Source organism: Saccostrea echinata, unplaced genomic scaffold, assembly GCF_033153115.1.
Source record: "Saccostrea echinata isolate AGI-Se365-2 ecotype Australia unplaced genomic scaffold, CSIRO_AGI_Sech_v1 ptg000025l, whole genome shotgun sequence".
Taxonomy (NCBI): Eukaryota; Metazoa; Mollusca; class Bivalvia; order Ostreida; family Ostreidae; genus Saccostrea; species Saccostrea echinata.
In genome coordinates this window covers 27,943,300-27,957,709 of record NW_026889774.1, presented here as the reverse complement: position 1 = coordinate 27,957,709, position 14,410 = coordinate 27,943,300, and the positions used below count along the sequence as shown (strand labels likewise).

Sequence of the window (14,410 nt, the reverse complement as noted above, 5' to 3'; positions counted from 1 at the left end):
AAATTTATCTTTGCTTCTGCACAGGTGCCCCTTACCTTAGCTAACAATTTGAGATCTGTACCAGTTTCCCCCGTAAGAAGGACCACCTTCTTTCCAAGCTGTCCTCCAAACTTGGCAGACCACTCAGTATAAACCTAACAAACAAATTAAGTGTATTAAGTAAATCAACAGAAGTAAACACTTAAGATCTACGTCATCAATGAAAAAGTAACCAGAAGTCTCTGATGAGACAGTAGCTCTACTGGTCTGTTTGTATAACAAAAGAAAAGTAGCACTTGGATTTGAAACATTGCAACATGCAACAATAAATAGAATTATGTATCTTAATGTAGTCTACTTTTGTGACAAGTTATATTGAAATCAAATGAAAATTAGGAGTAGTAGCGTTTTGAAAGTATTTCACGGAAATTTCTATTTTTAGTACCGGTAACCATGACAACACCACTCACCCAAATAAAAAAAACAGAAATACGTATTATGTATCGTAGTGTATTCTAACTGTGTGCCAAATTAGATTGAAATCAGACCAAAATTGTAGGAGGAGTAACGTTTTAAAGGAATTTCACAGAAATTTCTATTTTAAGTAACCATGGCAACACTGTTCATCGAATTCAAAAACCAATGCAATAAATTATGTATCTTAGTATAGTCTTCTTGTATGCCTAATTATATTAGAAGCAGACTAAAACTGTAGCAGGAGTAGTGTTTTAAAGGAATTTCACAGAAATTTCTATTTTTAGTAACCATGGCAACACAATCCATCGAAATCAAAAACCGATGCACTAAATTATGTATCTTAGTGTAATCTACTTGTGTGCCAAGTTATATTGAAATCGGACCAAAACTGTAGGAGGAGTAGCGTTTTAAAGAAATTTCACAGAAATTTCTATTTTTAGTAACCATGGCAACACCGTCCATCAAAATCAAAAACCGATGCACTAAATTATGTATCTTAGTGTAGTCTACTTGTGTGCCAAGTTATATTGAAATCGGACCAAAACTGTAGGAGGAGTAGCGTTTTAAAGGAATTTCACAGAAATTTCTATTTTAGTAACCATGGCAACACCGTCCATCGAAATCAAAAACCGATGCACTAAATTATGTATCTTAGTGTAGTCTACTTGTGTGCCAAGTTATATTGAAATCGGACCAAAACTGTAGGAGGAGTAGCGTTTTAAAGGAATTTCACAGAAATTTCTATTTTTAGTAACCATGGCAACACCGTCCATCGAAATCAAAAACCAATGCACTAAATTATGTATCTTAGTGTAGTCTACTTGTGTGCCAAGTTATATTGAAATCGGACCAAAACTGTAGGAGGAGTAGCGTTTTGAAGGAATTTCACAGAAATTTCTATTTTTAGTAACCATGGCAACACCGTCCATCGAAATCAAAAACCAATGCACTAAATTATGTATCTTAGTGTAGTCTACTTGTGTGCCAAGTTATATTGAAATCGGACCAAAACTGTAGGAGGAGTAGCGTTTTAAAGGAATTTCACAGAAATTTCTATTTTTAGTAACCATGGCAACACTGTCCATCGAAATCAAAAACCGATGCACTAAATTATGTATCTTAGTGTAGTCTACTTGTGTGCCAAGTTATATTGAAATCGGACCAAAACTGTAGGAGGAGTAGCGTTTTGAAGGAATTTCACAGAAATTTCTATTTTTAGTAACCATGGCAACACCGTCCATCGAAATCAAAAACCAATGCACTAAATTATGTATCTTAGTGTAGTCTACTTGTGTGCCAAGTTATATTGAAATCGGACCAAAACTGTAGGAGGAGTAGCGTTTTAAAGGAATTTCACAGAAATTTCTATTTTTAGTAACCATGAAAACACCGTCCATCGAAATCAAAAACCGATGCACTAAATTATGTATCTTAGTGTAGTCTACTTGTGTGCCAAGTTATATTGAAATCGGACCATATCTGTAGGAGGAGTAGCGTTTTAAAGGAATTTCACAGAAATTTCTATTTTTAGTAACCATGACAACACCGTCCATCGAAATCAAAAACCGATGCACTAAATTATGTATCTTAGTGTAGTCTACTTGTGTGCCAAGTTATATTGAAATCGGACCAAAACTGTAGGAGGAGTAGCGTTTTAAAGAAATTTCACAGAAATTTCTATTTTTAGTAACCATGGCAACACCGTCCATCGAAATCAAAAACCGATGCACTAAATTATGTATCTTAGTGTAGTCTACTTGTGTGCCAAGTTATATTGAAATCGGACCATAACTGTAGGAGGAGTAGCGTTTTGAAAAATTGTTTACAGACAGACGGACAGACAGACAGACAGACAGACAGACAGACGGACGGACGACGGACACCTTACTATTGCATAAGCTCTTCTGGTCTCTGACCAGTAGAGCTAAAAATGCTAATGTAATCCAAGATACTGTAAAACGTACACTACAAAAAAAAAATGTTGATGTGGAAGAGCCTTGACTAATATATTTGCTTCATTTTAAACTTCATGCATTAAGTCACTCATACAACAAAGTGATTTTTATTCTCAATGGTTTTGAAACATTATGTAAACTTAATGAATAATCGTAAGTGTGTTGGCCTTCACTAATGAAAATTCCAAGACATAATTTTTTATAGACAGTTTACTATGGGTGAACATGGATGATAATCCATTCTTCTCCGATTAATTTTCTGTTACCTGTTGGGCGAGAGGCTCCAGTGGGGTGACGTAAACACAGCGACCATCAGGGTTCTGGGAGAACATCCTCAGTATGGCAAACTCTCCACAGATTGTCTTCCCACTCCCCGTGGGAGCCCCAATAAATACATTCTCATCAGTGTGATAGACAGCATTAAACACTGAAATCAACAACAATCCTCAAATAAATAGATTCTTGCACATGTAGTACACAGCATTAAACAATGAAATCAACTGCAATTACACTATGCACATGTTAATATCAATCATAATGTTCCCACAAGGGAATTTCAAAATTGATAAAATATATGGCATGTACACAAGTATATGCAACATACATAAAATGTACATTTATATCATTCTCTTTGCACAAGTGTTCGAAGCAATACCACAACTTTGCATCACATATATATCTCCTCATGACAATACAAAGACATTCCATTCCTTACCTTGAGTCTGGATTGGATTAAAGAATGGGAATCTGTCACTGTAAAGACTCTCAAAGGCTGGGCTTCTGAGAGCAGACACGGGGAGGGGCTGGAGGTCCAGTAACTCTGTGGGTGGAGGGTACTTCTCCGGGAGGATCAGATGACGGAACGACACCGGAAGCTGCGTCTCTGCTCCTGTAAAAGTCAATTCGTTATAAGAAGCACAGAGAATGATGAAAAGTTTTTCAAGAAATCATTCAGAGCTGTATATTCACTTCATGTTCAATAGATTTTTCCTCTTAATATACAGTAAATTTCTATAAAAATCCCTTGTTCTTAATGCAGGCTCTTTTGAAGATACTGTTGAGTCATCATTTGTGGGGGGACCAATGTTCATGGATTTCTTTCACCCTTATCCAGGAATTTATATTCCCAAGAACAATTATTTTGTCAACATATTTATTCATTGCATTTTCTGTAAATATGACATATCCATATTACGACCCCACAAACCAACAAAATTTTGCTTACCCACGAACATTGACCCCCCACAAATTACAATGATTCCACAGTACACTTGATAATAGACCTATAAAACTTACCTATCCATCTGTCAGATACGACTCGGATGAAGTACTGTGGAGGAAGAGGCTCAAAGACTGGCACAAAGAACTTAACAACGTGCTCATCCTGGGCAAATTTACTGCAAAGAGAAAACAATAACGCTGTATCCACATGGACATGTATGTACATCATAAAGCAGACAGGGCTTTTATCACTGCCTGAAAATTAGCTCTCTTAACATACCTTTTAAGTAAGAAGTACTCATGGTGTAGTATAACTTCACTGTCTACATCCTCCACCAGTATCCAGAAAGCCTGACAAATATAACATAAAGATTAAAGCTCTAACCTTATCCTGTCTTAGCTCAGAAGACTTCTTCTGAAAGAGCAAATGAATATTGTATGTAATGGCAAATTTTTCATGTTTATGAATCTTGTACTAAAGGGAGAACAGAAATCTGTCTATTAGTATAAAACTGATCAAGATAAATTCAAGCTAATTCTTTGGATTTCCACTTTCTGTAAACATACTTATTTTAGTGGTAGTAATATCTTAACACCTTTTGCACTACTTCTTCCTTTATTTGACATGTACAGGCTTATAAGTATATAAGTAAGAGTAATACATGTCATTGTTAAAGCTATAGTGTACCAATTCATGATTGCACGAATCATTTGTAGGGGATGATTGCCCTAAATATTGAGTTAGCCAGTTTATGTTAGTTTACCATGTTAACAGTATCTTACAGGTCTGAATTCTTATCCTACCTCTGATGAACCATGAATTTTTTCGTCCCATTGGAAGTCTGGGGTGATGGTCAGTTCTACTCTCAGGGTGGCTCTTGTGATAGGTTGGACATGAACAGACAGCTCAAGCTTTGGAAACAGATGTACATATTTATGGATGGTCTTGCCACTCTTGGGTACTCGGATAAACTCCCCAATTTCCAAAGGATCAAGATCATAAAGACGTTCAAATGGAAAGTTTTTCTTTTCAATTTTCTTGATAACTTCAATGGGCATCTTCTTGTCGTGAAACTGTCTCAGGGGACACATACTTTGCCACCTACAGAAAAATCACCGAAAACATCAACACTTGCTCATACTTTGAAAATCATTTACAAGCACAAAAATTCTACACATTTACATGTAAATCACTGAAGTTAAAATTTTATAGCAAAATACGTGTAACTACTTGACTTGTACACTTAAAAATCAGCCTCTTTACTACATAAATTTACTCAAAAACAAATTCTTTTTCTAATACTAAATAACATGTACAGTAAACCTCGCTTAAAGGAACATGGATATAAGGAAATCTTGGTTACAAGAAAGTTACATGTATATCTCTTCCCCATCAGTATTATAATAACACTTTTTTTTTATACATGTAGATAAAACTCTCAGTTATACGGAACAAAAGATATATATCCCTAGGACTTCCTTATAAGCAAGTTTTACTGTATGACAGTAGAAATTGGAAACATACATGTACCAATATTTCTCTGTCCTATGTTAAGTAATAATAACACAGACAATACTTACATGCGTTTATTAACCATTTTACAGAGGGCTAGGGCCTTATCAGCCAGCTGGGCCCAGCCTCTGTGTAGAACTATTTCAAATATGGCCCTCATCAGTCTACCTGCAGACTGAGTCACAAACACCATGTCAGACATCAGGGCGAATCCCTCCAACTTCAGCTGAGAGATGTAGGCCTGGAGCAGGACATTGACCTACAGGGCAAAAAAGTCCAATCACACAATGCATGTTCAGTTCATGTTTACAAACAAGATCTACCTTGTACTGAATGTGGTTTAAGTTACTCCTCAATTACTCCTTAGTTATTCCTCAATTCTTTCTTTGATTAAGATTCATCCTGTCCCTCAATGCCTTCTTCGAGATCGAGGTTACTAGGTCAGTGATATGTTCGTTTTGCCTTACCTTAGCACTGGGTTCTTCAATGCTTTCTTTGATTGGGATGGGAACTCTCTCCAACAGCTTCAGTAATTCTAACTTCTCCTCCTGCAAAACACAAACTCAGACTTTTACCATAAATATACTGCATATTAACTGGATATTAACTGGATAAGGATACATCAAACACTGTGAATCACTCCTATTTCTTTGCAGAACAAGAAGACATTCTATTTCATGTACTACCAATAAAATAAAACAATTAACACATCTTTAATCAATCTTCTCACCTCTCTGACAGCAATATGCTTGAACTCGGATGACAGGGAGAAAACCCGGAACAACTCGATCTCACTAAGTGTGGGTTTCAGGAGCTGGTTGTATGTGGCAATGGTCTCGTTTGTACAGTAGTAGTGGCTGGCGATTCTCCCTAACTCGGTACTTTGTATCTGTCCCGTCTTTTTGTCATACTTGATCAGGTTATTTTTGTCCAGAGTCATGGCCGCAGTGTGGATCAGATCTTTTCTCCTCTGTTGTAACAGTGGGTCGTCTTTAAGCATATCATGGCTGACTCCGTACAATGCTGGGGCTCTCAGCATTCTTATATACAGGTATGTGTATCCTATCAAGAGAAGAAAATCAAAATAAGTCATACTGTGCCCCCTGTAATGTTTAACACACTCTTTAAGTATTCCAGACTCACTAGTAACTCAGACTTACCAAGCCAGTCTACTGCTTCCTTGACAGACTGTACAGTTCCCAGAACACACTCAGCGTTCAAACAATCTGCCGCTCGACTTATAAACTGACTCTCAATGGGCAACTGAAACAAACAACATTTTTGTTATTTTCAGTAATATTTGATAATTAATCTTTAACTATTTTCTACAACATACATGTAATTTCATTCATGCAATGTAATCTCTAACCAAAATTATCCTATAGGAAGAATTTCAGGGTTCCACATATTTTCTGAAAATTAAGAGAGTGTGTTTCTGTTTCAAATCCAAGTCTGTAAAAGTACATTGGATATGTAATAGCTATGTTAAAGCTATTAACACGATTATCATGTTGCTGATCATGTGACGATCATGTGACTTACCTGTTGATTCATCAGAGACAGATAATACTGTAGTTCACTGTGGTTGGTAATCATGATGCCCTCCCCCTTGGTGTCGTATTGAGGGCGGCCAGCTCTTCCAAACATCTACAATTCAAGAATACTTGCGGCTTCAGTTAAGTGAGAAAACATGTATAATTGCACCAAATCTATATATACATGCTTGATACAAAAGTACTTTTTATCTACATGTCGATTGTATATAAAGACTGGTAAACATGTTATGATGTCATGAAATGTGCATTCCCACACTAAAATTGGTCCAAAAGATCCTGGTTTTTTCTGCAATGAGTTATATGAATTAAGTTTGATTAAGTTTGATGAGAATGTTTGTTTCTTCATTATTGAAGAAGAGATCTAGGCTTCTATGGAATGCAACCATATGATTTCCTTATTATATATAGCTTCAAAAGTAGGGAATTTTGCAGTATTATTATGTTTATGAAGATTTCTGACCTGCATCACATCCAATGCACTAAGCTCCACCCAGCGTCCTTTCTCTGGGTTGTAGATCTGTGTCCCTTTGATGATGACCGTGTGGGCGGGCAGATTGACCCCCCAGGCCAGGGTGGATGTGGACACTAAAACCTGAATGTGACGGTCAGCAAACAAATCTTCTACCAGGATACGGTCAACCCTGAATACATATACACTTAAGTATAATGTAGATGAATATATGAAGATTTCTTAATTACAACATCATTTTTAGTCATGTATAGCTGAATTCCCTTAATTTTCATGATGTTCTTCATAACCATAATACTGTTCCTTAAACTGAAATATACTTAAGCTTAAGTACACACCTAATTTTCAATTTATTTGTGATAAAAAAATATAGAAATACATGTAACATTCTATTTCATGACTGGCTTAGAAAAGACAAATTTAATATTTCTCTTACTTGGCCATTCCTGCATGATGAATTCCAAAGCCATAAGGCAGTAAATCCTTGAGCTCTAAATTCTGTCAAAAACAATTTAAACATAACAGTTCCTTCCCATACAATCCTCAAAACTAATCATTGTAAACAGAGAAACATTAAGTCTGGACTAATAGTGTATAGTAATAATTCACCACTTTATCGTGAATTTGAACACCATTCCTTTACGATTTAACCTTGACCTATATTTCTTTGACCTTACCTTGACCTGTTCTGCCTCTGTCCTGAGGACCTCGGTGGAGATCGACCCCTCCTTGAGGAACATACCCAGAGAGTCTTTCTCTAGACACATGTCTCGGATCGCTCGAGCAGTCTTCCCTGTTTCCTTCCTTGAGTGGACAAAGACCAGCACCTGGCATTAACAGTACTCAGATAAATACAATGAATTTTAAGTGTGTGTGTGCTCTGGGATCAAAGCTGTATCAATGCAAGCAGATATTTTTAGCAGTTAATGAATCAAATGTTATGCAAAATGTTTGCATGTATACTATCACACTTTTTTTTAATGTAGACCTTGATATGAAATAACAGTTTAACCGAATTAGTCTATTTGTGATTTTCTTGATCATTTCTTGAATGGACTAATTCAACAAATAGCCCAGAACTCTGAATAAGCAAAAGGACAAAAAAGTCTTGGTGAGGGGTATAAAGGGTCATTCTCACAACTGGTTATCCCCAAATTTTTCTCATTAACACACCTGATTTTTCCCAGCATGCTCCAGAACTTTTTCGTACACAATCTCATTCATGATCTGGAATCTCTTGACAGCTTTTTTCTCTGTGATTCCAATAAACTGTTGCTCCAGGGGGACGGGTCGGAAACTGTTGTCAAAAAAGTACAGCCCCTCTGCTGGGTCCACTCTCAGGAAAGTGGCCACATCCTCGTAGTTAGGGAGTGTGGCACTAAGCCCCACCAATCGGACATCCTCCTGAGTGGTCTCAATGTTTCTGATTGTTCTGCAATAATACACAATATTTTCTCTTTAGTAATTCAACGAAATAAAACAATGCATATGAACACCATATCTGATATGACTTAAGTAAAATTTTGTTTAAAATAATATGAAAAAATTAGAGATTTTTTTCACTCAACCAAGAAGTCAGTGGTGAATAATCAGTATTACATTATCAACTCTTTGACAGAATTAAACCACAGAGAGAATTTCCCTGACTTACCTGGCTACTAATGCCTCTAGGACTGGTCCTCTCTCTGACTTACCTGGCTACTAATGCCTCTAGGACTGGTCCTCTGTCTGACTTACCTGGCTACTAATGCCTCTAGGACTGGTCCTCTGTCTGACTTACCTGGCTACTAATGCCTCTAGGACTGGCCCTCTGTCATCATGGAGAAGATGAATCTCATCCTAAAGGAAACAAAACAGACATTTGAGAACAAAGCAGTTTTTATATAAACATTATTCCATTTTACACCGTATGTATAATAGTGGTTCCAGAAGTGTGATCACAGATCTACACTGTCACATAAAATTATGTATTTTCAGATTACAGCACACATGTACATTTACAAACACGTATACGTACAACTACATGTAACTCACAGTATCTGAGACACTGTGAGGACAGAACAAACATTTCCATTCTTAGTACGTGGAAGTACTGTACATTTATTATATTTCAATCTCTCTCTCCATGTCTGTCTCTCTCCTCTCTCTCTCTTTCTTACATGTATATTCTTGACTGATAACCTGAGGTGTACTAAAACATAACTTAAACTTGATTTACTGAGTGAACTCTCTGATGTTGCGAGTGTACTCACAAAAATCATGAGCCTGACGAGCTGAGTGTAGGTACGCTCGCCCCCTTTTCTGGTGATGATGTCCCACTTTTCGGGGGTACACACAATGATCTGGGTGTTGGTGATCTGTTCTTTGGTCAGTTGGTGGTCACCCGTCAGTTCCTCAACCTTGATACCATAAGATTTCAGTCTCTGTAATATAAAGGATAAATAGAATTCATTTTTAAACATAAAACCAGACAAGAAATGATCTCTGTATTTTTATAGAAAGTATGCAGTTGTTCAGAGCACTATATAAACTTTGTTAAAAAGCTGAAATAAAAAGTTAGCATTTTGTTTGCAAACATAAATATACAGTAGATTCAAAACATCTGATTATCTTTCCGGCAACTTAAAGTCTTAGAACTAAATACTTTATGAAACTCTAAATAGCAGTAAAGACCTTCAAAAGTCTCTTAAACAAGAAAAAATATGATACACCTTCAGGTATTTACCTCTCCAAAGCTGCCAACCATTTCCTGTACTAAGGACCTCATTGGAGCTATGTAAATGATTTTGAATTCCTCAGTGTTAATTGTTCCGTCAGCATTAATGTGTTTCCCAATCTCTCTAAGCATACACAGCAGGGCTACGTTAGTCTTTCCTGCTCCCTGTTAAGAAGACAGCATTGTACACGATCAGATTTACAAATATCTACTGTATGTGATTCAAAACATGATAAACCCTGATCATTTAATATTTTCAGTTTAATGCATTATGTCTGTCTGAGACAGGATATAGGACATAATTTAGTTTCAGACTAAATGAATTTACTTTTTTTCCTAAACTAAACTGGTGTACACAGTTAGAAATGTAAGATGTGGGAGCAAAGTGGGGCTTTTATTTCAAAGCTCAGTGTTAGGGAACATAACAGGAGATTTAATAAGAGACTCACCGTTAGGGCACAAAGGAGTTTTTTATTATTTAGCTAACTGTGGGGGCACACAATAGGAGATTTAATTTAGAGGCTCACCGTGGGGGCACACAGGAGGAGGTTCTGATCCGACTCCATACAGGACTTCCACAGTCTACTCTGGATACGATTCAGACATTTAAATCCCTCAAAGGCTGGCTGTGCATACTTTGGTAATCTATCTATTGGCAGCAAAGTCTGGTAACAGGAAATACATTATTGCACTTAATGTGTACACAGTTATATGATTATTATATAAAAAATTATTTGCAATAAAATTAATCACTGTAAGATGATTGCTCAGTTTGTACTTGCACATTGTAACAACTTGACATTTGATGCTTCTGATTTTTGACATGTACAGTCTTCAAAATTTGCATGCAACATGTAAAAAAAAATAAACAGACCTCATCGGTTTCAAAAGTCTTTGGTTTCAGTTCTGGAACATGTACTTCTTCATATCCTGAAAATGAAAGTAAAACCTCAAACTTCAAACTCGTTACTATACCCCAATTACAGACTTAACACACTTCAGTTAAATGTACATGTATTTATCATTATTATATTTTTCCCAGGCTTGAATTACATGATCTGAGATAACGTTATATGTGTGATTCTCAGAAGCTGTACTTCTCAGGGGTGTGCAATTAGCATCGCCCGACGCCCGAGGCTACCATTTCTGGGGGTCAGGATAGTGGTTTTCTGCACTGAGGTAGCCCCTTGGGCTAGTAAAAATTAAAACTATGCATGTAATACATGAAAAGCACAACCTGTATTTTCACCCATTTTTCGCTATTAAATTCCCAACCAGTGAAAATTTTCCAGGCATGACCTAAGTACCCGTACTTTTCAACAATTAATCTTTTTTTTCAATAAGGCCCCTATTGGTTTTAAATTTTTGCCCCTGTATTTGGTCTAGTAACTTTTTACTTTGGGCTAGTAACTTTATTGCTGCCACCCGTGGGCTAGTGCTTGAATTTTTTAATTGCACACCCCTGCTTCTAGCGTTTTAACGCTGACACCAATAACTTCATCTGTATATCAGTAAAAGTGTTAAAAACCTTTTCTCTGCTTTCTGTATGACCCATCAGGGAGTTGACACCTTTTGTTGGCCATCAGACGACTGCCCTGACTGAAGGTCAAGTCTTCAAGGTCAAGGAGATGTACTGTTCCAAGCTTTTGCTGTAAAATTATACACAAGTGGGTTGTCAGAATTCAGGCAAAACATCATTTAAAATTGAATTTGGTGAAATTCTAGTTCACTGGAGTTAAACATCAGGCAAGATCTAAGAATTTAAATCTTTTTTGAACTAGAACTGTCCAAAAGGGACAAATACCCCCCGCTGGGTTTTTCAGAGAAGGTACCAAATCACTACTGTTTTCTAGATGTGAGAGGTGTTCACAATTTGCTTAAACATTTAGAGTGAAAATTTAATTACTCATATTTTTTTTAATGAATGAAACTAAGGTGCAGCCTAATAAAACACCAATACTAATAATTACAGTGTTTTTCATTACATTGAAAAAATAGTTTGCAACTATCTGTCATCTTTGTGAGACACGACACTCTGCAAATTGATTGTTGAAAAAAAAATTATCATAATTAATTATACAAAATCAAATTGATCTTAATACCTTTATATCAAACTCATTTTAAAAATAAAAGGCTGGTTCCAGTAACTATGTATTTTGACAGACATAAATTACAATTAAGAGACTTAGACAACAGAGATCTTTATTTCTTTCTGCCCAATTCCCAGGAGATATAAATAAGACTTGCTTGATCAGAGATGCCCTAACAGCTTCCCACACTGAACTCATTAATTAATCTTTAACTGGATGCATGTCCACTCATTACTCCCAAGGCACAAATGGATTTACACTATCTGCTGTGTAATGTAAAAACTGTTTTTAATACTTTGTGATTTTTTTTTTTAGTTCTAATGAGTTGTTTTAAGCTGTAGTTCACATTTTTGTACAGATGTTCTAGATTCTATGTCTCAAACCTTAGACATGAACCCGAAATGATTAAGTCAATAAAAATGCAAAAAAAAAAAAACTGTAAAATGCAGAAAAATTATCAAATAATGTTGAAAATACCAGGTGCACATCTTCGTATGGTAAATAATAAGTGTACAAATTTTCATACAAATCTATGCAATAGTCTCTGGGAAGAGATCCGGACAAAACCACATAATAAAAATGAAAAAAACACCTGTAAAATGCAAAAAAAGTATCCAATCATGATGAAAATACCAGGTGCACACCTTCATATGGCAAATCATAAGTGTACAAATTTTCAGACAAATCCTCGCAACAGTTTCCAAGAAATGCTCCGGACAAAATCTCGTCTACAGACAGACGGACAGACAGACAGACAGACGGACAAGCTGATTCCAATATACCCCCCCTAAACTTCGTTTGCGGGGGGTATAAAAATATTACTGTATGCTCAAAAAATTTATTTAGATAACATTTTTAAATCTAAGTGTATGCTCAGTACTTTCCCAAATGGTTTGAAATTCTTTTTAAAGTTATGACAGACCCAGCATTCAAGCTATATATTTATATTTATATATATATATATATATATATATATGTATAGCTTGTTCATGTTGGATAGTGTGAAAAGCAATCTCGAATTTAAAATTTCCTGTCTACACTTCCAGTAATTAGGCCCCTAACAACATTCTACCACTGGTCTATACCTGACTCTGGTCAACATCCATGGCCTCGATGTCTGCTGCGACCCTCGTCTGTCTGGCCTGCTGTCGCCTTGCCCTCTCCTCCGATACTAGATCCTCCTTGTCTGTGGCACCCAGTGCCCTGAGGTACCCTGACAACTCGGTGTCTGATGACATCTTCTCCTCGATGCTTCTCTTCTCTTCATCAGTTTGAGCCTGGGCCAGCAAAGTACAGTACAGGACTAAAATAAAGTCATAGAACTGTGTTAGATTACCAACAAAAGGGGAAAAAAGATTATTTAACAAGATACAAGTATTAAACAGAAAAAGAGTAAAGAGAATAACTACATTGTACCACATCAGACTTGAGTAAGGTAAGTTATAACAGCAGCTTTTAGTGCAGAATGACAGATGTTATAGTATGGTACAGCACAGGACAAAAGTGATGCAAGGAAAAGTGAACAAAAACCTATCACTCATAAAACTGTCATGGCAGAAAATGAATTAAAAATAAATGTAATGATGTGTAAGAAGATAACAATAAATTTTATTTGCTTACTCATTTGTCTGTGTTGTCGGAGAACTTTGATGAAATCAAACATGTCAAAACCTAACAACATGACGAGCTGGTTTTCTGCCTCCCGATCATCTCCCGCAGTCTGAAAAGACACACGTCACTCAGGGGAATTCATAATGGAGAAACATAAATCTTTTAAAGTCACCCAATGTACATACATATATACATCAGTCATGGGTCTGAATGAAAAAAAAAGATATCTTAAAATAACTCATTCAGGTTATTTCTTATACAAATGTATGACATTGTATGATTAAATAAGAAATCTCACTAACAGACAGAATCATATTTCTCAAAATATTGCATTTTTAGATTTCCTGAATTTTGAAAACATTCCTTTTTTTATTTTTATCAAATTTAATTTCATGTGTGAAATGATACAGAGTTGGGATCCATTGTCATTATGACGGTACTGACCTTTAAGATCTGGAGCACCTCTCCAGCCTTTGTCTGTGCCATTGTTGGGTCGTCTGGATAATGCTTACTAAGTTTTCTCTGAAGCCAGAAGGCATCAATATTACGGGGGTGGAGTCCTGAATCTGATTTGTTACCCCCATCCTCTCCTGCCAACTGTAAACAGGAAAATACATTTCAACTCCACTGGCTTGATAATGTTAATGTGCGTACATCTCAGTATTGTGTGCTGCCAGTGTGCATTCATATACTATTGAGCGATGCCTGTGTGCATACTTTTAAATTTTACTGCTAGTGTGCGTACATTACATAAAAAAAAATGTTAGTATGCATACTATTATGTGCTCTTAGTGTGCATATACATACAATTGTGTGCTTACAT

General features: G+C 36.2%; 1 protein-coding gene across 3 annotated transcripts in view; it reads right to left on the bottom strand.

Annotated features, from left to right (window-relative positions):
• LOC133192307 (U5 small nuclear ribonucleoprotein 200 kDa helicase-like) overlaps window positions 1–14,410 on the bottom strand; it is a 131,327-nt gene that overhangs the window by 113,492 nt on the left and 3,425 nt on the right. For all 3 annotated transcript variants that reach the window (XM_061328321.1, XM_061328320.1, XM_061328318.1), the window contains exons 7-30: window positions 14,032–14,184; window positions 13,597–13,696; window positions 13,062–13,279; window positions 11,415–11,535; window positions 10,761–10,816; window positions 10,414–10,551; window positions 9,896–10,051; window positions 9,423–9,593; window positions 8,951–9,009; window positions 8,344–8,602; window positions 7,848–7,997; window positions 7,607–7,668; window positions 7,162–7,342; window positions 6,688–6,792; window positions 6,306–6,408; window positions 5,876–6,207; window positions 5,613–5,693; window positions 5,214–5,404; window positions 4,437–4,734; window positions 3,913–3,983; window positions 3,708–3,808; window positions 3,127–3,300; window positions 2,678–2,838; window positions 36–134 (exon numbers count right to left, since the gene is read on the bottom strand). In XM_061328321.1, coding sequence (XP_061184305.1) covers window positions 36–134; window positions 2,678–2,838; window positions 3,127–3,300; window positions 3,708–3,808; window positions 3,913–3,983; window positions 4,437–4,734; window positions 5,214–5,404; window positions 5,613–5,693; window positions 5,876–6,207; window positions 6,306–6,408; window positions 6,688–6,792; window positions 7,162–7,342; window positions 7,607–7,668; window positions 7,848–7,997; window positions 8,344–8,602; window positions 8,951–9,009; window positions 9,423–9,593; window positions 9,896–10,051; window positions 10,414–10,551; window positions 10,761–10,816; window positions 11,415–11,535; window positions 13,062–13,279; window positions 13,597–13,696; window positions 14,032–14,184 — 3,540 coding nt within the window. The remainder of the gene's footprint in view (window positions 1–35; window positions 135–2,677; window positions 2,839–3,126; window positions 3,301–3,707; window positions 3,809–3,912; window positions 3,984–4,436; window positions 4,735–5,213; window positions 5,405–5,612; window positions 5,694–5,875; window positions 6,208–6,305; window positions 6,409–6,687; window positions 6,793–7,161; window positions 7,343–7,606; window positions 7,669–7,847; window positions 7,998–8,343; window positions 8,603–8,950; window positions 9,010–9,422; window positions 9,594–9,895; window positions 10,052–10,413; window positions 10,552–10,760; window positions 10,817–11,414; window positions 11,536–13,061; window positions 13,280–13,596; window positions 13,697–14,031; window positions 14,185–14,410) is intronic.